The sequence below is a fragment of the Canis lupus genome, chromosome 22, assembly GCF_048164855.1.
Source record: "Canis lupus baileyi chromosome 22, mCanLup2.hap1, whole genome shotgun sequence".
Taxonomy (NCBI): Eukaryota; Metazoa; Chordata; class Mammalia; order Carnivora; family Canidae; genus Canis; species Canis lupus.
Genome location: NC_132859.1, coordinates 3246661 through 3260142, shown reverse-complemented (window position 1 = coordinate 3260142; position 13482 = coordinate 3246661). Strand labels below are relative to the sequence as shown.

Here is a 13482-nt window from a genome sequence, read left to right as displayed (position 1 = left end):
AAGATGTATATTAAGACTCCAAACTCTTAGGGTTTGTATATTTAAACATTTTCTTCAACTTACAGAGGGTCGCTTATAGGATTAAAAGTGTGAGATTTAATTTCCCTTTATACTGATATGTATTACACTCCTTATTTGTACGCGCGGTCTACAAAACTGGAAACTACACTCTTCCTTTTTCACACGAACACGTTTAGAGATAGATGCAGATACGTGGGTAATACTTACCTATAATTCTAAGTAAATGTAACAGAACGTTTTTTCACTTCCTCCCATGTGTTGTTAATAACAAAACAGCTCAGAATTAAAGAATCTCTGCCTATATGTTATTTTAAGTCTTTTCTGATACAGAAGGCTTCTATAAAATGAATTTATTTTTCTTTATTTGAGAGGGCACACTATGGAGTAGCTATGTTAATATAGCAGCCCCAGAAATAAGGTTTTCAACTAAGCAGCGACCAGACACGTTCAGGAACATAGACGTTGAGGTCACGACCTCCTTCATTTATTCACCACCGATTACTTACTCAGAGTCATCTTTTGTTTTGGGCACAATGACCGACAACCAAGATGGACCAGTACATAAGACATTTAAAATGTCATGTGGCAATTCCCCCTTTTGAAATAGAACGGAGCCAACATATTTTTTAAACGTTAAAGCAGAACACAGCTAACAAATATGAGAAGTAACATCCACAGGGAAGGAGTAACAATCCTTGAATGACAGGAACAGTTCTGATACCACAAGATGGAAACAAAACTGTAACCGTGATGGGCACACAGTGATGAGCTGATAGGGCAGCCACACCAAGCTCGAGCTTCCTTTCAGGTACGTGTGGTGGTAGGTGAGGGGACAGAGAGAGAAACTGGCCTGCTCTGAGCACCAACGGGTGCCCTAACTTTCCATCCATTTAAAATTGAGTTAAAAGACACGAGGGCCATATTTTTTTTTGCCAACTCTTCCACATTCCTGGTTCTCAAAAGATAATTTATCCAGGCAGACAGGAAGAAAAGCAATGCAACAGAACATGGTTTCTTAAAGCTTCTTATCAACGGGTACCCCTAAGGAAAATTATAGAATAAATTAAGGCACAACTTAATGACTCAAGGACCTGAGTCAAAGAATGTCCGGGTGTCTTGAGGGGTCTCTTTCTGATCTATGGACTATTGCATGCAGGAGTGATCAAGAATTAGATTCATTGGTCCATGATACATGGAAATATTCTAGAGACTAGAACCATAGCGGCCGCTCACCTCCACGCTACATGATCCAAGGAGTGTGGTAATGACGCTATGATTTGTATCTGTAAAAAGTAAGAAGCCTGGACCAGATACAGTTTGTTTCAGCAATAAAAGCCTATGGAAAATTACTAAGTTTGTTATAATTTCTGTTCAAAAGCAACTTTTTATTTGCTTTTCAGGAGATAAGTGTGGGGATATAGATATATAGATACAGATATAAATATATGATTGGAAAGTATGTATATTATAATAATAAACAACTTGTCAATCTCTAAAGTGGTCAGGAGCTGCTAAAATGGTGGCTTTTGGACCAAAGATTGCTCTCGGCTAAAGGAACATAGGAAAACCAGTTCTTTTATTTTTGCTTCAAATGGAAACATGTCGGTTCATAGATCTGGGAGGTCTCTTTAAAGTCTGAAGAACGTTACTACCAGCAAATGAACCTTAAATGCCCTGAAATGCTTGCGGCCCATGCTGTTGCCACTCCTCCCAATGAGTGTCCCGGATCATCTGGTTCTGGCGCACCCAGCGGCCCAGAGCCCCAGGACATTGTAGGACAAATGGCCCAAAGTCCAATCATGCAGAAGGGACTCAATTCATATCAACCGTCTACCTTAAGTTCCACTGTCCAAAAGGGAAGCATTTCGATCAAATGGACTTACTCTGCATTTAACCTTCTGACTACTGGCTAAAGACTATAGGAAACAGGAAAACTATTAAGCAAAACTATTAAGGTGGCATTTAGCTTTTTTAACCCAGCAATTAGTTTTTACCACAAGAGTTTGTTTTATCAAGACCAGGAAAACTGACCTTCATGCTATCTCTCACATTATTTGGAGCTTTTATTCAAAATGCTTTCACACGTACAAATGCCCGACAGATTCAGTCTATGATTCTCATTTAACTGATAGAAAAACCAGTTTTGACCAATTCCAAAGATAAGTACTTCACATTTTTCCCATTTGCTGACCTCCCTTAGAGCCCCTGTTAAAGTATTCCTAGGAAATTACAGTTTGACTTTCGTATGCCTCCTTTGTGATATTTGATTTTTTTGGTACACATTTCTTTTAAGTAAAATGTAACCCAATTTGAATATTAATACCCTGCTGCTCTTCCTTGGATTTTTAGTCTCAAAATAATACAACTATCCAAGATGGATTTAATGCAAACACACAAAATTAACTGGAATTAAGTAAAATCACAGAGTCAGCCATGTGAGATCTCAAATAACTGTTTTTTTGGGTTCTACTTTGTATGAAAAAATATTCATTGCAGGTAGTAAATTTCTTCCCTTAGAAAATCTGTTCATAAAATGTCATTCTATTCACCTACTGCTCCTTCGCATACACACGAGTCCTGTGGGCATTTTGTCTGTGCCTATGCTCTGCTTTGAAGCAAGCTCCTCTCACTTACATAACCAAGGCTGATCAACCGTAAAGACTGTCGTTTGTTTGCTTTTTCTTTTTCTTTCTCTTGTTTTGGGTTTTTTTTTTTTTTTTTTTTTTTTTGGACAGACAGTTATTGGAGCTTGAAATGGGAGAGAAGAATCTGAAAGAAACACTTTCAGATATGGACACAAAAAAAAAAAAAAAAGAAAAGAAAAAGATATGGACACACAAGGAGCCTTCCCTTCCCCTGTGCCCCATGCACCGATACATATACTTCTCGCGAGTGTAAACTATTACAGACTAACATATTAAACATTTGGTTTACAGTATCGATCTTCTCACTCCACAAAAACAAATCCCAGAATACGTGATCAGTCAATAATAAGCTCTTTCTGGAGGTATAATTATTAATAAATAGGAACAAGGTGCATACACAAACTTAGAGGATCCTTCAAATATTGATTCTATTGTCCTCTTGATAAACCAGTTTTCAGGCCTTAAGGGAAGAAGGGCTTCTAAATGCCTTTTACTGCATTCCATGAGGTAATTACCTTCACTAGGATTTTGCCTTTCAAACTTTGAGGGCTTGGAAGCTGTTTGGTCTCTCCGGTGTCTACAGATGACAGGTCCAGTTTGTCTCCAAATATTCCTTTCAGGTACTGAGCAATCTTCCTCTGCTGCTGGACACTGCAGTGATTCTCAATGGACAGTATGACCGGGAACCTAAGAGGACAATGACATATTCTAAAGGCATCGAGTACAGGCAACTTCCAGGGGGTGTTTGAAAACCATTCTATTTTATTATGTTCTTACAATCCTAGTGACAGAATTTGTGAAAGCGGTGGTGATTAAAATGAGAAAGATGGAAGATGCATTTTTAAAGAAACTCTGCTGACCAAATAAATATATTTTGCCTGGCATAATGGCTGCACAAAATACCAACCATGTGGGATGACTTCCATTAATATTTTGCTTTAAAAAAAATGGTATATACAGTATGTCTCTTTTAAAAGAAAAAAAGAAAATTTTGAGAGATATGCCCAAAGAAAGAAAGCTCATTTAACGTAAATTCATCTTATTTATTCAAAAATCTAAAGGAGCCAAAAATATATAATGGAGAAAGACAGTCTCTTCAATAAATGGTGCTAAGAAAACTGGACAGCAGCATGCAAAAGAATGAAACTGGGCCACTATCTAACACCATGCTCAAAAATAAACTCAAAATGGATTAAAGATCTAAATGTAAGGCCTCAAACCACAAAAATCCTTGAAGAGAGCACAGGCAGTAATTTTTCTGACATCACCTGTACCAATATTTTTCTAGATATGCCATCTAAGGCAAGGGAAATAAAAGCAAAAATAAACTATTGGGACTACATCAAAATAAAAAGCTTTTCCACAGTGAAGGAAACCATCAACAAAACAAAAAGGCATCCTACTAAATAAAAAAATATTTGCAAGTGATACACTCACAAAGGGGTTATATCCAAAATATATAAAGAACTCATATAACTCAACACCTAAAGCCTCCAAAAAAATCAAATTAAAAAATGGGCAATGGACCTGAGTAGTCATATTTCCAAAAAGATATACATATGGCCAACAGACACACAAAAAGATGCTCAACGTCACCATCAGGGAAATGTAAATCAAAACCACATAAGAGATCACCTTACACCCATCAGAATGGCTAAAACGAAAAACACAGGACACAAGTGTTGGTGAGGATGTGAAGAAAGAGAAAACCCTCAAATGCTATTGGTGGGAATGTAAACTAGTGCAGCCACTGTGGAAAACCGTATGAAGGTTCCTCAAGAAGTTAAAAATAGAACTACCATATGATCCAACAATTCCATTACTGGGTATTTACCCCCCAAAAAACCCAAAAACATTAATTCAAAAAGACATAAACCCCTACGTTTATTATGGCATTATTTACAATAGCCAAGAGATGGAAGCTACCGAAGTGCCCACTGATAGACAAATGGGTAAGGAAGATGTGATGTACACACACACACAGAAATATTACTCAGCTGCAAAAAAGGATGAGGTTGTGCCATTTGCAACAACATGGATGGACCTAGAGGGTATCCTGCTAAGTGAAATAAGACTGAGAAAGACAAATGCCTTATGATTTCACTTATATGTGGAATCTAAGAAAAAAAAATGGATAAACAAACAGAATGCAGAATCAGACCTGATAAATACAGAGAATAAACTGCCAGAGGGCAAGGGGCACGAGGGGCTAGGCAAACTGGGTGGAGGGGAGGTGGGAGGTATGTGCTTCCAGTTATGTGGAATGAATAAGTCATGGGAATAAAAGGTAGAGCATAAGGAGCGGAGTCAATGATACTGTAATAACATTGTAGGGTGACAGCTGGGAGCTATACTTGTGGTGAACACAGCACGATGTATAAACTCAAATCACTACTAAGCTCTACACCTGAAACTAATGTAACCTTGTGTGTCAGTTATACTCAAAAAATAAACTTCAGTGTAAAAACTTAAATAAATCCAATTTAAAGAGTGTCTAATAACATCTAACAGACCACTGAGCATCCCTAAGAGCAGATATTTCAAAATCAGCCCCCAGCTTGAAAATCACTATTGAGGATAAGAGATCTTAATGGAATTTGGTGACTTAGAGCATCCTATCCCAAGCACTAAAAAATCAGCTGTATAGAATTATATCCTAGTCTTCATTTGCAGAAAGGAAAAAAGGCCAAGCATTCACTGTCCCCCAGCCCTTGGGCTGCTGTGCGCAGAATGTGAACCTCAACCAGACTGCTGATCACTGATCTTACTCTTCTTCTGACTTCATTCTTTCTTCAGAATAAGAGATTATTCCAAATTTAGCTTGTTGCTATTTCTTTCTACTTTTCCATCATATATCTTCTGGAGCAATAGGCCATATATATTTTCCAGAGTATATAAAGCAATATTTAAATTGGCTCATATATCTACTAGGGAAAAACAATTTTACTCCTGGGCTGTTGTGACGAGGACCTCCTGAAATTACACTCTCCTCTTTAGTAAAACTGGATGCCAAAGGAAATACAAGAGATGAACCTTTGTGACTGGAGTGTGTTACCCTCCTATAACCTGTTGGCTCTTGTGTTCACGTGGGTTTCATCCTGGAGTGTCAGAAAGAGAGAAAAACACGACAAGCTAGCAAGAGATTGTCTATGCAATCACATCAAGGAGTTTGAACAATGAATATATTTTTTAAAAGATTTTATTTATTTATTCAGAGAGACGCAGAGAGAGGCAGAGACACAGGCAGAGGGAGAAGCAGGCTCCATGCAGGAAGCCTGATGTGGGACTCGATCCCAGGACCCCGGGGTCACGACCTGAGCCGAAGACAGATGCTCAATCGCTGAGCCACCCAGGTGCCCCCTAACAATGAATTTTTAAGTCATCAGTCTGTTTATAAAAAGCCTCTCAGTGTCTAACGATACTCAAAGTAAAGCAACGCTTCTCAACTGGGGACAAGGGAGTCTGTGGGGCCCTTCCCAGGTAGATATTTGCCAATGTCTGAACACATTTTTGGTGGTCACAAAATGGGAAGTTGAAGGGAATGCTAATGACACTCCACGTGTGGAAGTCAGGACACCGCTAACCATCTTACAATGTATAAACCAGCACCTCGCAGCCCCAACAAAGAGTTCTCTGGTCCAAAATGTCATTAGTGCCAAGGTTGAGAAACCTGGGTATAAATAAGGTCTGAGAAAGAAAAGAAAAAGACTGAACTTTTAAAATGGGCTAAATATTAATTAATTAATTAATTAATTAATTTTAAAAATGGACTAAATAAGCATATTAACTTTTAAGTAAAGTGCTTTTCTCTTCTAAGTATTCCCAAACTTGAAATAAGCACCAAGTCATCAGAGGATCCTCCAACGTGGCAGCCTTTTCAGCACCCAAGGTCACTTTTGGAAAACAACGGCAAAATCATTTCCTTGACTTTGCTAAAACTGGTAGCAATCGGGGTAGAAAAGACCCATCTGATTCCAGTGCTTGGGATTCCTGCATGGGGCAGATAGCACAAAACAAACCTGCCACGCAGGGCGCATCTTTCATTGTAACAGCACTTTAACCTCATGGTTTTGTTTTTTTTTTTTTTTTAAGATTTTATTTATTTATTCATGAGAGACAGACAGAGAGAGGCAGAGACACAGGCAGAGGGAGAAGCAGGCTCCAGGCAGGGAGCCCGCCGTGGGACTCGATCCCAGGTCTCCAGGATCACACCCTGGGCTGAAGGTGGCGCTAAACCGCTGAGCCACCAGGGCTGCCCAACCTCATGGTTAATAAATATGAAGACTAAATATTAAAGATTTTAAAGGCTATGAACTTTCATTAAATTAATTTTATGCAATTGTAGTTTTGTTTCTTTTAATTACAAAAAAAAAAAAAAAAAAAGCATTTCTTAGCTGTCCGGTATATTGCAGGTACCTGCTAGGCAATAAAAACATGAATAAGATACAGACCCATATTTCCAATGAGCTCAAGGTCTTAAAGACTCAAAAGAGGGACGCCTGGGTGTGGCTCAGCGGTTGAGCATCTGCCTTTGGCCCAGTGCATGACACCGGGGTCCCAGGATCGAGTCCCACGTCGGGCTCCCTGCATGGAGCCTGCTTCTCCCTCTGCCTGTGTCTCTGCCTCTCTCTCTCTTTCTCTCTCTTTCTCTCTGTGTGTCTCTCATGAATAAATAAATAAAATCTTAAAAAAAAATCAAAAGGAGGCAGGAAACCAAGAGCTATAAAAGTACTTACATAGATAAAATAGAAATATGCTCAGGGTGCCAGGAACAGAGAAAAGAGCATTTACATCAGCTGGTGTATCAGTAAGTTTGCCAGAGGGACAATGTCTAAGCAGTCTGGAAAAATGAATAAGGATTAGGTAGGTGGGAAGAATGTACCAGGCAATGAGGTAAGGAGTTGTGAAAGAACCGGGGTCACTAGGGAATCCAAAAGACAATAAAGGCAGAAACCTCCATCTCTGTGGAGCAATGATGGAAGATCCTGGAAGAGAAAGGAGAGGCCAAGCCCTGAAGGACAGGAAGACAGGACTGTACCACAGGGAGCTTCTGAAGGACTTTAAGAATTGTAACATCATGCGTTAACTTTTTAGGAGGGGAAATATCGCACCTGTGTAGAGGATGACCCAAAGGGAAATGAAAATGGAGTCAAAAGATAATTTAGGAGGTACAATTGCCAAGAATTGGCTGAATCTAGGATGATTTGGTTTTTGGCTAACGACACTGGTAGACAGGGCTGCCCCTAAATAAATGGAAATAGAGCCAGAGGAGATTTGGCATTATGAGACACTGAGTTGAGTTTGGGATGCAAGCTCCATGATGGTAGGGGTCTTCTTTGATCTGTGCCGTGGTTTGGTTTTCTGCACCTATTGCAGTAGGCCTGGCTTAGAGCAGACACCATTAAACACCTGAATAAATAATGACATTTCTAGATTTTGAGGTACCTATGGGATACTCAGGTGATTTTTTTTTTTACTAAGCATTTTTCTACATAGCTCTGAAACTTGGGGGAAAGTTCTGGACATATAATTAACCCAAAGGTAGAACAATGGCAACAACTTAAGAAACAGTGACTATTATAGAGGAATGGGGAAATGGATTAGAAGACCACGGGCCAAAAAGAAAAAAAAAAAGAGTGCGAATCAATGACAGCATAGAGGGGAATATTATAATAGAAGGCCCCAAAAAAGCAAGTATTGAGGAGAAAAGAGTCACCACTATCCCATGCTAAGGAAGAGACGAGTGACACAAGGATGCTAGACATTTCAGTATGTTTAGGACATTCAGCAAGCTGATGAACCAAGCTGTTTTACTGTATTGTAATATAATATCAATAAACTATTTATCATGCTCAGGAACCTACATTTCCAGACTTTCTGAACACTCTAGAAATGCTGAGGTCTATCTTTGCAAGAACATGCTTCAAGGAACCAATGTTTTGAGATAGAATGGGGTAAGAAATAAATGGAGCTTGAGGAAGTACAAACATGGAGCCCATTTTATTTGCTCACAATGTTTTGTTGGGAAGGAAGGAGAGAACTAGGGTCATAGGAAGGGAGATGAAGGCTCCCAAGGAGGGTGTGTGGTGTTATAGTTGTGGCGCATCAGCCAATGCTCTGTGTGCAGGCTTAGCTCCCAAATGTTGCTGTACTTACTCGTTCTTCACAAAGGCGTGCTTGTTGATGGTCTCCACAACATCTCTGAAGAGAATTTTTGAAGTCAGAGTGTAACCATGGTGGACCACTGGCTCTCCATCTGGGCCATCCCAACAGTCAACTGCCAAAAACAGAACTTCACATCAACAATGCAAAGCTGCTGGTATTTGCTAATGTTTCTGGAACTATCAGGCGAATGTTATTTTAAGTTTATTATTTGAGATTATACATGTTATGATCACAACAAAGATTATCAGACAGACAGATGGGTGCTCTGGCATATTTATCAGAATAAGGAATTAAAGATAATAAATGATTTCTTTCTAAGTGCTTTTAGTTAGCAAAGATGTCATATTCACAAGCAACCAAGCATTTACTAAGAAAGCTCATTAGAAATCAATCTAAATCCAATCAAGAATGCCCAAGGACAGTGACACTTCTTAACAGGTGGTTTCTCCAATTTCACTTCTTCATTTTCAGTTTACTAAAGTCCTTTAGTAAATTGCAGTGACCCTCTCAAATCGGTAAGAGAGTTTTTCATTACTATTCTCTTAAACTCATCGTGTATCTATTAGATTTTCATTTTATTAATCTAAAGTAGCTACAAAATACGGGCAAATGACTGAATCATTTAAAGCCTTGCTTTCCCCCATTGATAAAAGGAAATAATGGTCGCATTTGCATCATAAGCTTGAGTGGTGACTATGCAAAGCTGCTTACAATCCTGCATGATACATAGTAATTGTGATTTTTTTTTAAGATTTTATTTATTTATGACAGACACAGAGAGAGAAAGAGGCAGAGACACAGGCAGAGGGAGAAGCAGGCTCCATGCAGGGAGCCCAACGTGGGACTCGATCCTGGGTCTCTAGGATCATACCCTGGGCTAAAGGTGGCGCTAAACCACTGAGCCACCGGGGCTGCCCCAGTAACTGTGATTGTTATTGAGAATATTGATATGGGGTTTTTAAAAATATTTTATTTATTTATTCACTAGAGGGGCAGAGACACAGGCAAAGGGAAAAGCCTTTTTTTTTTTTTTTTATCTTCAAAAAAAAAAAAAAAAGAAAGATGCTATTAAGAAGATTGAAGGTTTGGGGATAGGAGCATAAAGAGCCGCACTGTCCCTTTGGGCCTTGCAAATGAGGTCAAATGTACCAAAGACATTTTCTTTTCTTTTTTTTTTTCTTTTTCTCCCAAAGACATTTTCTAAGAAGAGAAGCTCTGTCCATCTTTTGACATGTACTTGACATTCTTTAATTTGTCTTTGGATATGGGTATAAGAAGAAGGAACAGAGGTTTCAAAAGTATGTATTTGAATAATTTAGACCCTGAGTTAGCCCCGTTGTGGAGGAAAAAGGGCATAACAGGGTTTCTCATGAACTAACATCCTGACAAAAAGAACTGCTGTGGACAAGGCAGCGCCATGCCTGACTCGATCACCACGTGTACATAAAAGGAGCCCCTAAAACTACACTGGTCATGCGAGGAGGTGCTCTTTTGCTAACATGTATCACATAGAATAGCCATAGTCGGGGACGGTTCTTTCTAGATCTAACTTCATCACCCGCCTGCTGAAGAGGGTCACACCACTCCCAAATTGTAACTGGCATCCAAACACGTGGCAATCGTAGCCCAGTCCAAATGACAGCGAAGGTTCCTGTAAGAGCTCATGCTGTGATGGCCATGCTGGCAAGATGGAAATCCTCTAACCAATCCTCCTAGCCACCAAATCACCAGGGGCCCGTTTTTCAATCATGTCACATATTAGAGGCCCCTGAAAGCCCCGACAAAGAGTTGGTCAGTCCCGCAGGCTGGCCGAGCAGCTAACGTGACAGCTTTTCGTAATGGAACTTCGAATGTTCCATCCTGATAGCGCTCCCGGAGGTAACAGGAAAGGTTGTAAACCGATTACAGCAGTGATGCGACATCGGTTCCATAATGAGGGTGAAAATCCCCCGGACAGAACATCCATATTTATTAGGCAACCTGGGCTGAAAATCAAGGGAATGAAAGGCCATGTAAAAAAAAAAAAAAAAAAAAAAAAAGTTATCCAGTTGACTTGCTGACAAATCCACTTCACCAAAAAAGACTTATTAGTCTTCCCAAGACACTATATATATCCTGACCAAGGACATTCCTACAGCTGAACTAATGGAGACAGAAAACACAACATTATCAAACTAGAAGCTTGGAAGTAGAGAGAGTCTTCAGGTCACAGTAGCATGAAGGGCCTGTCCAGAATCATTACTCTTTACCTCTAAGTGCTATGCTTGGCAAAAGCTGCTTCCAAAAAATATCTGTGGGACCTGAAATATTCAATCCATGACCTGCTACATTCCATAAATCACATTCTTTAAATATCCTAGCTATAGCTATTTAAGGGTAAAAACAACTTCATCTGGACCCGAGGTAGAGGACATAGCACTGGGGGTAGGTATGCCAGTGCCTCTGAAGCCCAAGCTTCTTCAGCTGTGAACGCTGATCTTCAAAGCACACGGCTGACAGAAGTAGGTAGGAGAGCACAGAAGACCCTGTCATCAAATTCTCAGTCTTCAGGAACAGATACATATTTAGGTGGTAGTCCTAATCTCAAACCAAGCAAATTTAAAGCCAGCCTCCCCTCAGTGCCGCACTTCACCTTCTCTCTAGCCTTCCTTATGTGACCTGGTGGTCCTCAACTGATCCCTCCTAGGGCTCATCACGCCATTTGATGTTTGCTCCTCCAGAAAGCACATAGACTTCCCGGAGAACTGCAGAATGGGGGAGTTAAGTCAATTTGAGTTCAAATCTCTGGTCCCAAACTTCCTTGCTTATACGAACTTGAGCTGCTTAAACCCCTCCAAGCTGGGGTGTCCTCTTAAGGCAATTATTGTATCTCCCTTAATGTCATAAGAATCAAATGAGAATGTATGGAAAGCACTCCATCAGGTCCTAGCTCACAAAAGGGGCTGAAAACATGGTAGTTCTCCTGTTCCTTCCTATAGTACATCCAAAGCCAAAGGGATAACCATAATTTTGAACAGAAAATAAATCCCAGACAAAGATGACCAAGTCTCTCAGATAAATAGAATTCTTCTCCTCAACAAAAACCTCCCAGAAATAGTAACTGGACTTTCACTGCCCACATATAGACTATTCCAGTAGTAATAGCTTCAAGGAAACCAAATAATAGGGAAGAAATCTGCTGATACAAGCTGGTAAGGGAGGTATTGGAGAGATTGCATGTCCTTTAAAGTTGCACCATAGCTGTGCATAGTCTAAGTTTGTGGGAAGAGCTGGAGCTAAGTAATCTTTTAGAAAAGGAGAACCAGGGCAGCTCCGGTGGCCCAGAGGTTTAGCATCGCCTTCAGCCCGGGGTGTGATCCTGGAGACCCAGGATCGAGTCCCACATCAGGCTCCCTGCATGGAGCCTGCTTCTCTCTCTGCCTGTGTCTCTGCCTCTCTCTCTCTGTGTCTGTCATGAATAAATAAAGTCTTTTTAAAAAAAAATAGAAAAGGAGAATCAAGTAGCCTCTTTCTATTACTTTGCTCATCGGCAGTTAGGAAGAAAGAAGGGAGGTACAAGAGAAGGCCCGTGTCCAATATCATCTACCGTACACAATTAAAAGCTCTCATGTTAAAATGAAAAGACCCCTAAAAAAGCTAAGATTAAAAATCCTTTGTACCTTGAAAAAAAAAAATATTTGTATCTTGCTTTGAATTATCTCAATCAGATAACTTCCCTTCTAATGCCCGAAATAAAACCTGGAAGATTCGATGTTCTGATTCAGTACAAGGAGCTGATCATGGGAACATGGCTGGGCTTGGGTAGGACACTGATTTTGGATAGCAAACCAAAAAAAGGGAAGACGGGGTACCTGATGGACCTGGAAAGCAAAAGAAATACTGCACAGGACACAGCCAAACTGGGTTCAGCAAAACTGCAAAAAACGGTCTGGAGCTAACGATCGCGTCATGGAGTCATCACAAGTCCTGCTCCATACTTGGCCTCCAAGGAAATGTCACCATTTAATATGACAGGCAACCATCACTGTGACTCCAATGAGGGTATGTGCCCAGGGAAGCTCCAAGCACGTCAGACATGTGGAACTTCTGGAATGTTGAATGAACAAAGGGTTGAATAATGGCTGAGAGCGGAATGTCATCTCGAGACCTCCTAAAAGGTTTTTATGTTAATATTTTATAAGCTTCTTCATTATTCAGTTGCTTAAGCTACTCAATTGTCAGTCACTTGTGTCAGTAGATGTTCTCTGCATCAACCGCAAACATGCCAGGGCTTAAAGCATGAATTTCCAGAACACGGAATGTGCAGTGTCCTGATTGTTCTGTACGTAGACACTTTTTAACGCCTGTCCAGTTTTTTGTAAATTGACCCTTATAACATGCCAGAAACTCTGACAAAGACCCGTCCAGTTACTAGTCTTATGGCCCTACTGCTCTACCTGTTTCCCCCCCACTATTCCACCCCAAGAACCTGTTCTCTACCAGCACACACACCCCAAAAAGAGATGCCCCTTTGCTCCATGGAATCTCCATCCCATCCCAGACAGACCCCCTCTTATCATCAGACTCTTTTTGGAGTTCTCTTTAACCTCCTTAGGTCAGTTGCCTCGAAGGACACTACCTTTCTCCGCAGATGCTTTTTTTATATAAATCA

The 13482-nt window shown here is 40.2% G+C and overlaps 1 protein-coding gene across 7 annotated transcripts in view; it reads right to left on the bottom strand.

The window, feature by feature from the left end:
- Window positions 1-13482, bottom strand: part of PLCH1 (phospholipase C eta 1) — a 203346-nt gene that overhangs the window by 33804 nt on the left and 156060 nt on the right. For all 7 annotated transcript variants that reach the window (XM_072792195.1, XM_072792194.1, XM_072792197.1 and 4 more), the window contains 2 exons: window positions 8823-8943; window positions 3182-3353 (listed from right to left, as the gene is read on the bottom strand). In XM_072792195.1, the coding sequence (XP_072648296.1) occupies window positions 3182-3353; window positions 8823-8943 (293 nt within the window). The remainder of the gene's footprint in view (window positions 1-3181; window positions 3354-8822; window positions 8944-13482) is intronic.